The following is a 12,995-nucleotide window of genomic DNA, read 5'->3' as shown; positions in this document are numbered from 1 at the left end:
CATAGTGTCGTCCACAGTAACAGTTTTTGTATTGAGTTGTGCTTTCGTCTGAAAGGTATGCTATACTCATTCTGCATCAACACATAAAAGGGAACACCTTTGGGAAGTAAAAAAAGAATAAGAAACAAATAGAAAGAAAAGCATGCCACCCTATAGCTATAGTATTAGGCTACTACAATATTAATTTGTAGGCCTATATACTTGATTTAAGACTTTGTCTTAAACTCCAAACAGCCCCCTAACATATAGGCTACATTTTCTGCAAGCATTTTCGAATTTATAATTGTAGCCTGTTTTTTGTGTGTGACATTATTGTAGTGTCGCTGTCTATGGTGCTGAAGGGAGCATTTTTTCCGGACGCGCAACCCAGGTCAAAAGTAGGCTACTTAATTCACTTTGCCTCTTATGACAGCACGGCAGACGGCACTGTTGTATTGTCTTTAGTTTAAACTCATCCACTCACAGAAAAGTGAAAACTATGGGCTATATTTCGTTTGCAAAACTAAAATATATTCCGTTTGGCGTTTGTAGCATACACTAACAGAAGCACAGTAAGCACTTACATCCACAATGAAAAGGAACCACATTTTTCAATTTGATTAAGGATATATACTGTCGTTTAGCCTACTATTATGGTATACGTGCTGCTGTGCAATAATGTCCGCTTTATTTTACAAATTTAAAACTAAAACGGTAATTGTAGGCGGCAGGCCTATTCTATTTTCTCATCCAAATAATCATGTATGTATAGTAGTAGCCACACGAACGCTGTCTACCACGTCTAGCCGGCAAAATGCACCTGCCGGGTGTTATACCGACATTGGTCATCTATTGAATTCTGTGACAGTTTAAGCCTCTGTTTTGCAATTTCAGCTAATTCATTCATTGGTGGTCAGATGATGACCGAGGTCCGACATTGAAAAACGAATAACATGTGTCATACATCCATGTTCAAAATACATCTCAGGACAAATAATCGGTATTTATATTTCATTTGTTCCAGGCAGTTTCTATATCTAAATTTGTAAATGCCTGGCAATACTATTTTCAAACTTTACCCTCACTTTTACAACAAACAATCTCAAATACCGGACACCACAAATTTTCACATTGCCATTCCGGAAAGGCAGATCCGTGATAATGGTGCGCTAGGAAAGGCTGAAACGTTAAAAAATAAAATAAAAATAAGTGTGGTGTTTTAAATGTTCCCTATTTAGCCTGATCCGGTCTAGAGTTTCCAGTAATTTGAGCATACATTATAAATAACAAAATAAGATACACACGTGTAACGTTCCCGCATCCGCTGTAGACCGGATCGGCAACCATGCAAACTTGCAAAGCCAATCGATCGATCCAAGTCCAATTTTCACAGCAAAGAGCCGCTCGTTCTGTAGTCGCAGAATTCTGATAGAGTCACCAATGTTGGCATAACACCACCTCTACTGGCGAACCCTGCTGGCTGACAGCAGACAGCAGCAGAGCGACAAGAGAAAGAGAAATGGCGGCGCCCCGATGCTACTACTGAGCCCATTAAAGGAAAGGAAAGGAAGGCAGTGTTTGGAAGAAGCAGTTTTTAGTCAGTGACTGAATAAAGGGAAAAAGGAATAAAAGACAAAACATGGTGAACCCAAGAAAGAGGTCGCGACCGACCACCAGTCCCTTCATCTCATCGAGGACCCGGTCCTCTGCGAGAATAAACGAGCCAAACTCTGAGGAACATCATGTAAGATAAGAAAGAAGCAGCTTCGCATTATACTTAAGAGGCGTTTCGCTCGACAAAAATAAGTGTCAGGATATTTTTCTTCCAGTTAAAATAAACACGTTAAATATTATTTTTTTGTCGAGCGACAGGCAGACGCTCGCGCGACTTAGTATAATAATAAATGAGCCGGTGGCCGGTGAGCTCCCCTTTCTTTTAACACCGGGGCTGCAGCTAGCTGGCTGTGGCCTTCAGGTGTTTCATAGTGAAATATTAACAACAAACACTATTTTTCTGTGCGTGACACCGACTGAACCTGGTAGACGGGCGATAGATGTGTTGAATGCATTGTCATAAGCTTGGGTTTTGCATTAAATACGTGAACACTGGTCCATTTTCGCAGACTGGTAGCCACCGTCAACTCGTGGCTACTAGCTGCAAGTTGAGCTTCCTTTGTGTGTGTTTGGGTAATTTTTGCCCCGCCTTGGTGTCTTATTTGTCTATAAAATAACGACTGCTCCACGGGGGAGGAGGACACGGTGCGTGTTCGCTGCGGGAAGCACCTTAGAAATGGGAACGTTATTATTTTTTAGCGGTTATGTGCTAAAAAGGCAACGTTAAGGCAGCATTGGGAGCTAGCTGACGAAGCTATGGTTGTTGTGGGGGAAGGGAGTCCAGGTTCACACAGTTCTTGGCTGACCCACGTAATTTATTTAGCGTTAGGAGGAGGTTGAACTCTGTGAACTTATATTGTGTTGTTATATTGTGTTGCCCCCCGAAGCCCACTACCGTACCGTTGTGTGATTTGACACATGGGTCGAAAGGTACAGCTACAAAAGCCTTTTAGATATTGCAGTATTGATGTTGTGATCCTCTGACCTGGGCTCAGTGACAGTCTTTGTCTGCACACTGTGTGCACACAGGGTCTGAAAATGTAAACAAACATTGAACTTGTTGAGGACAGGAAGCCGTATTTGCTGCGAGACACAACAATGCCCGACATCTTTCATTGCCCTATTAAGATTATTTATTTTAATCGACTGTCGGAGTCTTTAGCTTTAATGGGCTGTTTGGCAAAGTTTTGTGCATTGAGGTTTGAACTGGGGTCTATGTGCTTCAGAACTTTGAGTCTTGCCATGGCTTGCGTCCAGTTGAGTGGAGCGTAAGCCATGTTGCTGATAACAAATGCAATATAGCCTTTGTATTGTATGGAAAATTTATATTATTATTTTAATATTTGGACTACATACTTTCTACACAATAGATGTAATCTTTTCTCCGTATGGTTTTAAAGGTGGTTGTTTTTTGAGGGGCGCTAGCCCCTCCTATATACAGCTTTTGTCCCCACACGTCTCATATTTGCCATTGACGATGAAATTAGAAATTAGGTCATATGTGCCTCAAATATGACTTAAATTTGTGGCAAAATTAAATGCCATTGACAATGAAGACGAGCAAATCGGCTAACCAGTCACATAAATTCAGTTGTTCTTGAGATGATGTATAGTGATTTATATACGGGTGTGATTTATATATATATATATATATATATATATATATATATATCTCACACCCGTGTTCTTATCATTATACATCATCTCATGAACAACTAAATTAATGTGATTGGTTAGCCTATTTGCTCGTCTACATCAATTAACTGGCTCATTTTTAACATGTTTTATTTTATGTTGCCACGATCACTAATTCACTATCTAGGCTAATCTATAAAAAGAGAAAATAATTTACATGGATGCAAGAATTAAATGACTAAACCGCACCTTAATAAAATTCCCCTGTGTGCTTGTGTAATGCACCTGATGTTCTTTTTGTCCTGTGTTGTTTGTTGCATGGAAACAGACAAACCCCTCCCCAGACATTGCAGACAGGTGTATGCGTGACAGCAGTGCGGAGAGGCTGTCATGTCAGTGGGGAAGTTAAAAGAGTGTGAAGGACATGTAGCATCAAGAATAGGCTGCTCACTGTTATGATTCATCTTATCTCAGGCTTCCTCTGTTCCTACTCCCTTGTCCCTTCCTTGGAATTGTCAAAAAACACTTGCTCCCCCCCTCCTCAACCTTGAAGTATGAGCCTCTTTATGTTTGGCTTGATATCCCCATTCACATTTTTGGTGAGGGTTGAATACCGACAAACCTGCCCTTTTATACTTGTAGAAATGTAAAAGTTATTGCTTTGTATGTTCTTTTGAGATGCTATGTTGTATTTGTTCCAACAGAACTAGTCTGGCCTTAGTGGCCTAGTGGAAACTAGTATAGTACTCTGATTGATTCGGACCAAATATTGTTGGACATATCAGGCCCCTTGTGCTCTGAGCCCTGCATGTTATCTAAGGCGAGTTGCATGAGAAAGGCACGCTTTTAGTACATCCATCATGTAGGGTCAAGTGAGGTTGTTGCAAGGCAGAAGACTAGATGGGCTGGTACGCTGGTTGCCAATGGTTACGAGACCAGAGACATGCTGTCATCTTGAAGTATATAGATAGACTATGTTCATTGTAAGCTTTTCTGACTGATCACTAAATAAATACCTCCAGGTTGTGGAAACAATATGTCTCTTTTAATTTCTCACACTTGCCTAACCAAGCACAAGACCCCCATGCCATTTGCCCCGGCCTAAGACATAATTATAATTCCTGCATGATTTATGCTTCTACCATGAGGTACCAATGGGATAGCGATAAAGTGATTTATATTTCTACCTAGGTTTTACCCATTGACTGTCGTATAACTGCCACAGAGCTACATAGCAATGTTGTGCATCACAGTGATGCAAATAGCCTGCATCCTTAGACTCACTAAATTGAGAAAGGACGCAATCATGCGTGGGGGTCCTGGGATGCAATACTGTACTCAGTAGTACTGTACTCTAACATTGTTGAAGTAGAATTCATAAAATGTCCATGGGACCCTACCTACTTCAACTAAAAGACCACCCCTTGGTCCTGGGAACCCATTACATTGAAAACCTATTTACATCACTTTTCTTGTTTTTGTTTTTACGAAACCCCAAAGAGATCATGTATACGTTCTCTCGACTCATATTCACTTTGGTACATACATAATCAGATTGTAAAGTCTATGACGCTGGTGAATTGAGGCTTTGTACAATTATTTGAACCGCCTGCAAGCAATAGTACAATACATGATAGCTAGATTTTTACCTTACAGGAATCACTAAGGGAAATAAAGTACCTTGTGCACACAGCTGTTAGCTTGAACTTTAGCTTAGGTAATCATTGGCCACACACACATAACTGTACAATATCGGGCATCTTGGTGCTGTCACAGACACATTTCCACATTGCTGCAAAAATGTTTAAGAGTATTGCCCTGGGTCGTTAAGTCAAACGGGGTTAAGAAAAAGTGATTCATACTGTTGTAGCCGGTTATGACGGAGTTCTGGCAGTGTCAGAAAGTTTGGGCCATCACTGGAGTGTGGCTGGTCAAGGCAAAGCTGTTGCTTTGCTTACGCTTAAAATAAAGGAATGACCATTGTTTGTGTACTGTTAACAGAAATGGCTAACTTTACAGGGCAAATTCTGTCAATTTAACAGGTTTCATGTTTTCAAGCACAGGGAATCAGTTGCCATCTGCTAGAGCTAGACTACAATATACAGACAGTTGTTTATTGATAAATGGTTAGAGAGTGGCATCCGGATGGTAAATGAGTAAAGTAGGCTACCTGCCCACCACCATTGACACTGGGGTTCGATTACTCTGCGGTGCCTCCAACAAACATAATTTCACTATGTTCCCCGACTCCTACAAGTTTGTCAGGGTGCTTATTCAGCAGGAAGTGGAACTCCCTAAGTGAAAGGATTCACTTAAAATGGCCTGTGCTTAGGTATGATTTAGGTATGGTTTTACTGAGGTTAAGGTTAGGGTTAATTAGGTTTAGGTGTAGGCTGTCAATCACAGCGACTGGCCAGTCACAGCGCACCCTCTACATCACTCTGTACTCAACCCGAGGAAGGAACCATGCTTGGCTCGCCCTACTGAGTGGCAAAGAACTACTTTCTGGCCTTGACAGCCCATACATCCAAACAGAAAGGTCCTATTTTATTGTATTAAATTACTTTAAACAACATTAAATTCACTTTGTCACTCACTTTGCCACTCGATCTGCCATTCACTTTATGCATGCGCATACCCTATTTGATTAGTCCGTTCAGTATGACAATGAAATGGTATGTCATAGTCTGACTCACAGATAAGCAAATTAAAAGAAGAAATCCATGGCAATATGAGAGTATGACATGAATGATTTGAAGGTCCACATTTTTAGATATACCCAGACCACCAAAAAACAAAAGGACTCAAATTTCATGAATGTTTTGATAGAAGAAAATCACAGAACCCAAATGTGACAAGTCATGTTATTGACCCTTTAAATTAACTTGATGCTATTGAGAAGAAAGCTCAACTATTCCTTGAAAATAAAAAGGAATCATTTGAATTGAACTTGAAAATAATTTGGTCATGGCTTTTGGCAGTGGTGAAAAAAGTGTATTTTTAACACTGATTGTCAGGGTGCAGTGCTACTCCATTTTTTGGTTAGTTTGAGAATGTAATGCTTCATCAGGTTTGAATAATAATTCAACTTCAAATTTCAAATGAAAAGTGACAGCCGTTTTAGCTCGCTAGTGCACTGCTTATTGCAAAAGGCTAATGCTGAGTAGGGATTTGCTGATGTCAGCAATCTCTATATTTGCCGGTCACATTCAGTAACAGAAAAGACTGAATATTTCCTTCCTCCTGCTAAATTAAGGGGGGAACTGGGGAGTTTCAGACTGGAACTTACCACCAGGGTGTTTAACGAAGTCGGCTTACTTTCATAAAAATGTTATTTCTATGAATGTTGCCATATTGTTCTTGTAAACTTACATACTCAGAGTAGAGAGTAGAGTACTATATCGGAGATTTTGGAGCTCTCTTGAAGAAGTCCTAAACCTGGCTTTATGGGTTGGAGCCGGGCACATTAACCGTGGATCTATATTATAATATAACCACTTAAACCTTATAAACTTTGTTTTCTTTTCCCCCTACACCAAATCTCTGCCCTAACCCTTTGTCTATTTTTGTCGAATGTTAGCCTATTATGGCATGCCCAGAATACTTAGAATAGGCATGCTAAGCTAGATTCCATGTGGTTAATACCGGTACTTGAAAGTCAGGAACTTCAGTTTGTGTGAAGGCACCATATAAAGATGAATATATTTAATCAGGAGTGAGTGAAACCAGTTAATACGTATTATACATGTCCTTAAGACCCCAAAATCTTGTTAGGAAGGCCTGTCACAATTATTAGATAAAAGCAATTGTTTCATAATCAGTCAACTCAAACATTTTCCATAAATAGCAGATATACCAGCCTCACAACGCACCATGATGTAACATGTTTGCGACATGTTTGTACGTCTGTAAATGTTCTGATGAATTGAAAAAGGTGGACCCTGTTGTAAACAAGCGTAATGCTTTATCAGTGTGTCGTCCACAGTAACAGTCTTTGTAGTGAGTTGTGCTTTCATGTGAAATGTACCCATTCTGCAAACTGTTAATAAATACTTCAATCAATCAATTGTGAGCTTGTAGATTGGCTATTTCCGCTTTTGGTATCAAAGTATTGCATATGTCAGTCAGTTCATTGTATTTGTTAAGTAATTTGTAATTGCCCTGCGATTCTTCTGTTTATGAAGCCAAACATAAATGTAATTTCTCTTTATATGTTCCAATGTTCAATGCCCCAAAACACAGTTACTACATACAATTATCTTTATGGCAATTTATCGATAAGTAAAATGTTATGATCATGACAGCCCTACAGTGAGCTTACAATGACGCTACTTTAAAGCAGCAAGGCTGTGTCAGCAGGTGCTTAGAATGGCTAGTTACAATTATATGGTTTCTTTGATTTTCTTTCATTGTCTCTTGACTGTTACAATTAACATTCTAATAATTGAAATCAAAACAATGTATCACGTTATGAATTATTTGAATCTTTAGGCAATTATTGCCTCACGATTGGATAGGAGAATGTAGAGAGACAGTAACTGAGGATAGAGATGCGGCAGTGGCTCAGGGGTAGAGTGGCCGCTAGAACAGCCGGATGAGAGCTGTGAGGTTCCCAGTTCGATCCTGGGCTCCCCCAGAGTTCTTGTCGAAGTGTCCTTGAGCAAGACTGAACGACTCTGAACCCAGAATAGTTTCCTCCGCCATCAGTGTATGAATGTGTGTGTGTGACTGGGTGAATGTAATGCACAATCTATGTAAAGCGCTTTGGATAAAAGTGTTATATAAATGCACCATTTACCATTTATAGAGAGAGGAAAGACGTGTAACACATGGATCCAGCCTGTAATCATTGCAGCCATATGGTTGGCGTACTATCCACTCACCAATGCCAAGTGTGTGTCAATAATCATAAGATGTCTATTTGGTATTTTATGCTGATGTCTTGTATTCAACCTTCATGTTCACTAGGAGTAGATGTCTGGCTGAGCCACCAGGTGCCACCATAGGTTCACCAGGTGCCCCCTGTATTCAAAGAATCGTATATACAGGAAACCAAAGCAATGGTCATGCTTTATCTGGATTTTAATCTCAAATACTGCATTCCCAGAGTGTCTGGATTGTAAGAAATTTTACATTTTATAAAGCCTGTGCCTTATAAAAAACGGTTATGCCACTGGCAACTGAATTTCTAAAGTTAGTAATGTTAAGTCTGCACTCTGTAACTTTCATGGACTACTGGGGATTCGAACCCCGGTCCCCCGAGCATGTGCTGATCTGTTTGCGCAGGGAGACATTGGATTTGTATCCTGTGGTAGTGGTCAGACTCTACCACAGGATCTACAAGCTCTAAAGGCCATCATTGGCGAGACACCAGCATGCAACTAAAGGCTTTACTGGCTCACTCAAACCGTTCCTTTTTAAAGTTGCGTCGTTCTGCTCATCTGACTCTCTTGCTCTTCTGACTTTGTGGTTTCCCTCTGTTCTACAGAAAGAACCTAGCAGCGATGTGAGCAGTCCCAGCAGTCCACGGTTAACCCCAGCCACCAAGAAGACCCGTAGACAGATTTCCACCCCCAGCTCTAGTGACACTTCCCCCTCTCCTCAGACCAAGGGTCAGAGGGTCAGCTGGGACCTTCCCACATACCGTACCAGGTAAGACGGCACAGCATTGCATTCACATACCTTTTGTTCCCCCCAGATAATTTGCTCCGGTGTGCTACATACAGTAGAATGCAGTACCACACTGGTACCACAAATGGTGACGTGCAGGAATGGAACGCGTCTAGAATTTAGACTCTAAATTCGGAACATACCCTGATGGCAGTCTGACAGGGCTCAGCATGAAGATGAGTGCAGTCTGTTTCTAAGTCCTGCTGTGGAAAACAACCTCTCCTTGTTTGTTTGATGCCGCTTTTAGGTGCGTTACTGCCACCTTTTGGTGGCAGTAACATGTTACTACTACTACTAACATGTTTCACTAGGCGAAAACAAAGTGATTTTTTTTTTGAGGCAACAAAATCTTTCTTTAGATTTCTTTGATTATTAATAATTCAATGCCTTTTTGATTGACTGTGATTAGATACATGCATGCCATGTAAGCACCACAGTTGAGCTCAGGAGTGCACGCTGCATATGTGCAAGGTTATGCATTAAATGCATGACCTTTTGAATCACTTGACAACAATGCAGGTGTGCCAACAGCAAGGCTTGATGTGAGGCACGCCCGAGTGAGCTACCAGGCCAGCCATTGCCCAAAATGCCCACATAATCTTGGTTTCATCTAGGGAAGACAAAATAAATATCACATACCAAATGTGGGTCACCCAAAAATCACATCCGCTTTGTCCGGTGGTGGACTGAGGATTGTCCTGCACTACTTTACCATGCATCTTGGTTGTTGTTGTATTCAACTATTTCATTTATCAGTGATGCAGTGATTGAAATGAATTAACCTTATCTTGGTCTAGTCTAGTCTTCCCTTCCTATTGCCTTCCTGTGGATTACGCTCATTCTCTCTCATGCAGAATTACATTGCAATCCTGCATATGCTAATGACTCGCACTGTGTCCACACTTGATGTTGACTGTTAACATCATGTCTGTCTGTTTTCTCTACAGGTTGTCCTCTCGCACAATGCAAAATGGCCACGGTAATGACTGACACTTTTTCTTTACACGTTTCCATGTACTGTATTCATAAGGGCTGGGCGATATGGACAAAGTCAAATTTCACAATGCTTTGTTTTGACCAAATATCTCTATCGATATGATGACAATAATATTGAATTGTGAAGATAATAACAGATTTTCTTAGCCGATCTACAAGCTCACTTTTAATAATACATAAATAAATAAAATGAAAAATATGTTCCATATCACAATATTACAGTATCCAAAATCCCCAGCGATCTCTAGTGTATACAATATATTTCCCTAGTATTCATGCAGTGAATTCATTTGGTGACTATTTAGAAAATCTATTTAGTGAACGGAAATGATGAAAAGCTGACAGATTTCTTTTTTTGGCTTTTGGGAGGTGCAGTTCTAGACTATATATATAGCATTCGCTGGTATAGACAATTTACAATTTAGGCATTTAGCAGACGCTCTTAATCCAGAGGGATTTACAGTAAACAAGAACAAAAATGTGGTAATACATCATATACATAAGAATCGTTATCATGAATCATACGTAAGCTAAGAACCTAATAGCAGACATGCCTTCAAAAAGAATCCTTAATAATAAAAATAGAACATGGTGTGCTAAATTAGAGCAGCATTGGGAGAGATGTCTGAGCCCTGTTCTGAGATTCTGATCTGAAATTCTGTTGATGCTGCAGCCCACATGAGTCACCGGGATGAAACGTCAGGGAGAAGCGATCACTCTCACATGAATGGGCATGTGGACACCAGGAGGAGGGGCGTCCGAGTGAGGAAGAGCCAGTTTGAACACCTCAACCAGAGCCTGCTGTTTGACCAGCTGGTCAACAGGTAGGTTTAAACGAGGGCTGCGCAACACAGGGAATCGAGGATAAAAGCAATGTTATAAATATTTGTATTATAAGCAAGCTAAAGCAGCTTCTTATAGCTTAGTTTGGATATTTCTTTGCAGCAGCTTCATATACAGGGATTGGTTTGCACTTTGCAGTTCTTATTTCTCGCAAAATTGTCTTACTATTACGGGACTGTTTTGCCTTGTGTGACGTGTTTTGATCAATTTTATGTGTCCATGTCAAAGCTCAACAAGTAAGTTAATTTGGCCTTGGGGCCAATTTCTTTTCTAAACCATTCGATGTTGGCCCAAAACACAATCAATGGCTAATTTAGGACCTGGAACTTGCAACAAACCTTATATGCAATATATATTGTTTTAAATTTCTTTAAATTCGACATGCACGTGGTATAACAATTGATAGAAATGCCTGTGGAATCAAATGTTGCAGGCACATTCAGAAATGCTTATGTATTCATTTTGTGCAGGCTTCATTCTTGCATGTGGCATTTGGGATATTTAGTTCATCAAAACATTTCATAAGAACATCTTATCTGGAGACAGAGTCGCACTCCTTTTTGAACAAGAGCTCTTTCATGGTTCAAGGTCTTTTAGAACAGAGAGAAACAATGTATAATTTCAGGCATGTGGAACACAGTTTTGGTTTGTTTTTTAAATGCGAGACAAGTTTTTCCACACAGTCTCAAAAGGGAAGTTGACGGAAAAAATAAAACTATTTGTTCATCCTACCCGATTTCATCAGCGCAAAGCTGTTGCTGTCCATATCCTATTGCAAATCCTATATCTTATATTACAAATTATTTACAAAATAATTTGCCAGGACAGATATTATCGCTGACGGGCCAGTTCTAGCCCACAGGCCGCCTGTTGCCTACCACTGCCCCATGTTGTCGCTACAACTGCATTATTTGCATGTATAATTATTTTGTTACCAAGCCATTTCTGTTATTTGTAAGAACAAATTTCTTCCCAAAATAACTAATTTGCCCCACTTGCTTTTGCACTCTGTCCGACTGTTACTCCTAAAGATTGGCTTTTGATTTGCCATGGTGTCATCAACTCTGAGATTCTTTGATTCTCCATTACTGATGCTGCTGCATAGCTTTCTCGCATCTGTGTGCCAGTCTTACACATTGTTAGGAATAGGAAAGGAGAAATAAAGGATAGAATTAGAATGCATGTTCAAATCACTCAACACATCAATTCTGTCATTTCAAGCAGCCACAATGCTATCTTTCCAGAGGCAAAAAAAATGATTTAATCGTGTCCTCTAACAGAGAAAAACAGAAAGAGTAAGTGGAACAAAATACATCAGCTTAACTTCAGAGTCCCTGACTGTAGAATAAAATTAAGGTTCACTTGATTTCTTTTGGCAGACATAAATTGCCGTAGATTTGGACACAACAAATGAGAGGAGAAAAACCAGGCACTCGCCCTCCAGATGTATTTGTTCCCCAAAGTATTTATATTTGGCTTCTAATTCGGCACGTCCTGTTCCCTTTCTCTCTAAAACAAGGTTGTCAAACTCATTTTAGGTTTTATGCACAAACCTGCTCCCACAGCATTCGGTGCCATACAGTAGTTTCCCTTCACAAAGATTGTTTCTTATTACAGGTCATGTAGCAAGCATTACTTTTAATTGTGCTCACTATTAACCACTTAAACCTTCTATAGTGAGCTGAGTTGGCTCTAGTCTGTACTTGATTTTCCCCTCTACAGTCTACACTAATCTCTTTGCCAAAAACAGCTAATTTTCAAGCTTAGAACATGTCGCAATGAGATGCATTGTGAGCTTGTAGACTGTGTTTTCGGCAAATGATCCACCAAGAGTAGGGACTAGGGATGCTAGGGTTCACGTCAAAGGCTACAAGATGATGTGAGATTTTAATTTTGCCTGATTGTTTTGGTAGTCCAAGCAAAGTGTAGTGTTGATAGAATGGGTCCACTTACACTGAACTTCAGTTGGTTTCATTTGGAGTACCGCCAGCCCATCTAATATGTGAATTCCTTCTCGAGCTGAGTATACCTATCTATGTTGTAATTGTAATTATTCCCATGAGCGACATTCACAGATGGGGAAATTAGCAGGGTTGCTTTGGGATATTTGCATGTCCCACAGGCCCTATTTAATTTAAAAGGCCTGAATGCTGTTGTAGTATTCTGTAACAAGTTTATTGTTAATATTTAATATATTTATTGTTAATATTAAGCACATTTGTGTGTTCTGTTATAATGTTTGCAAAGAAAATATTCGC

The 12,995-nt window shown here is 40.0% G+C and overlaps 1 protein-coding gene across 1 annotated transcript in view; it reads left to right on the top strand.

The window, feature by feature from the left end:
• Positions 1-1,500: 1,500 nt before the first annotated feature.
• Positions 1,501-12,995, top strand: part of atad2b (ATPase family AAA domain containing 2B) — a 120,365-nt gene continuing 108,870 nt past the window's right edge. Inside the window, exons 1-4 of the mRNA XM_080791067.1 lie at positions 1,501-1,723; positions 8,717-8,880; positions 9,846-9,877; positions 10,568-10,718. Coding sequence (XP_080647193.1) covers positions 1,619-1,723; positions 8,717-8,880; positions 9,846-9,877; positions 10,568-10,718 — 452 coding nt within the window. The 5' untranslated portion in view covers positions 1,501-1,618. The remainder of the gene's footprint in view (positions 1,724-8,716; positions 8,881-9,845; positions 9,878-10,567; positions 10,719-12,995) is intronic.

Source organism: Protomyctophum bolini, assembly GCF_963924005.1.
Source record: "Protomyctophum bolini genome assembly, chromosome: 19".
Classification (NCBI taxonomy): Eukaryota; Metazoa; Chordata; class Actinopteri; order Myctophiformes; family Myctophidae; genus Protomyctophum; species Protomyctophum bolini.
Note: the sequence above shows the minus strand (reverse complement) of the source record. Positions and strands in the feature narration are given on the sequence as shown.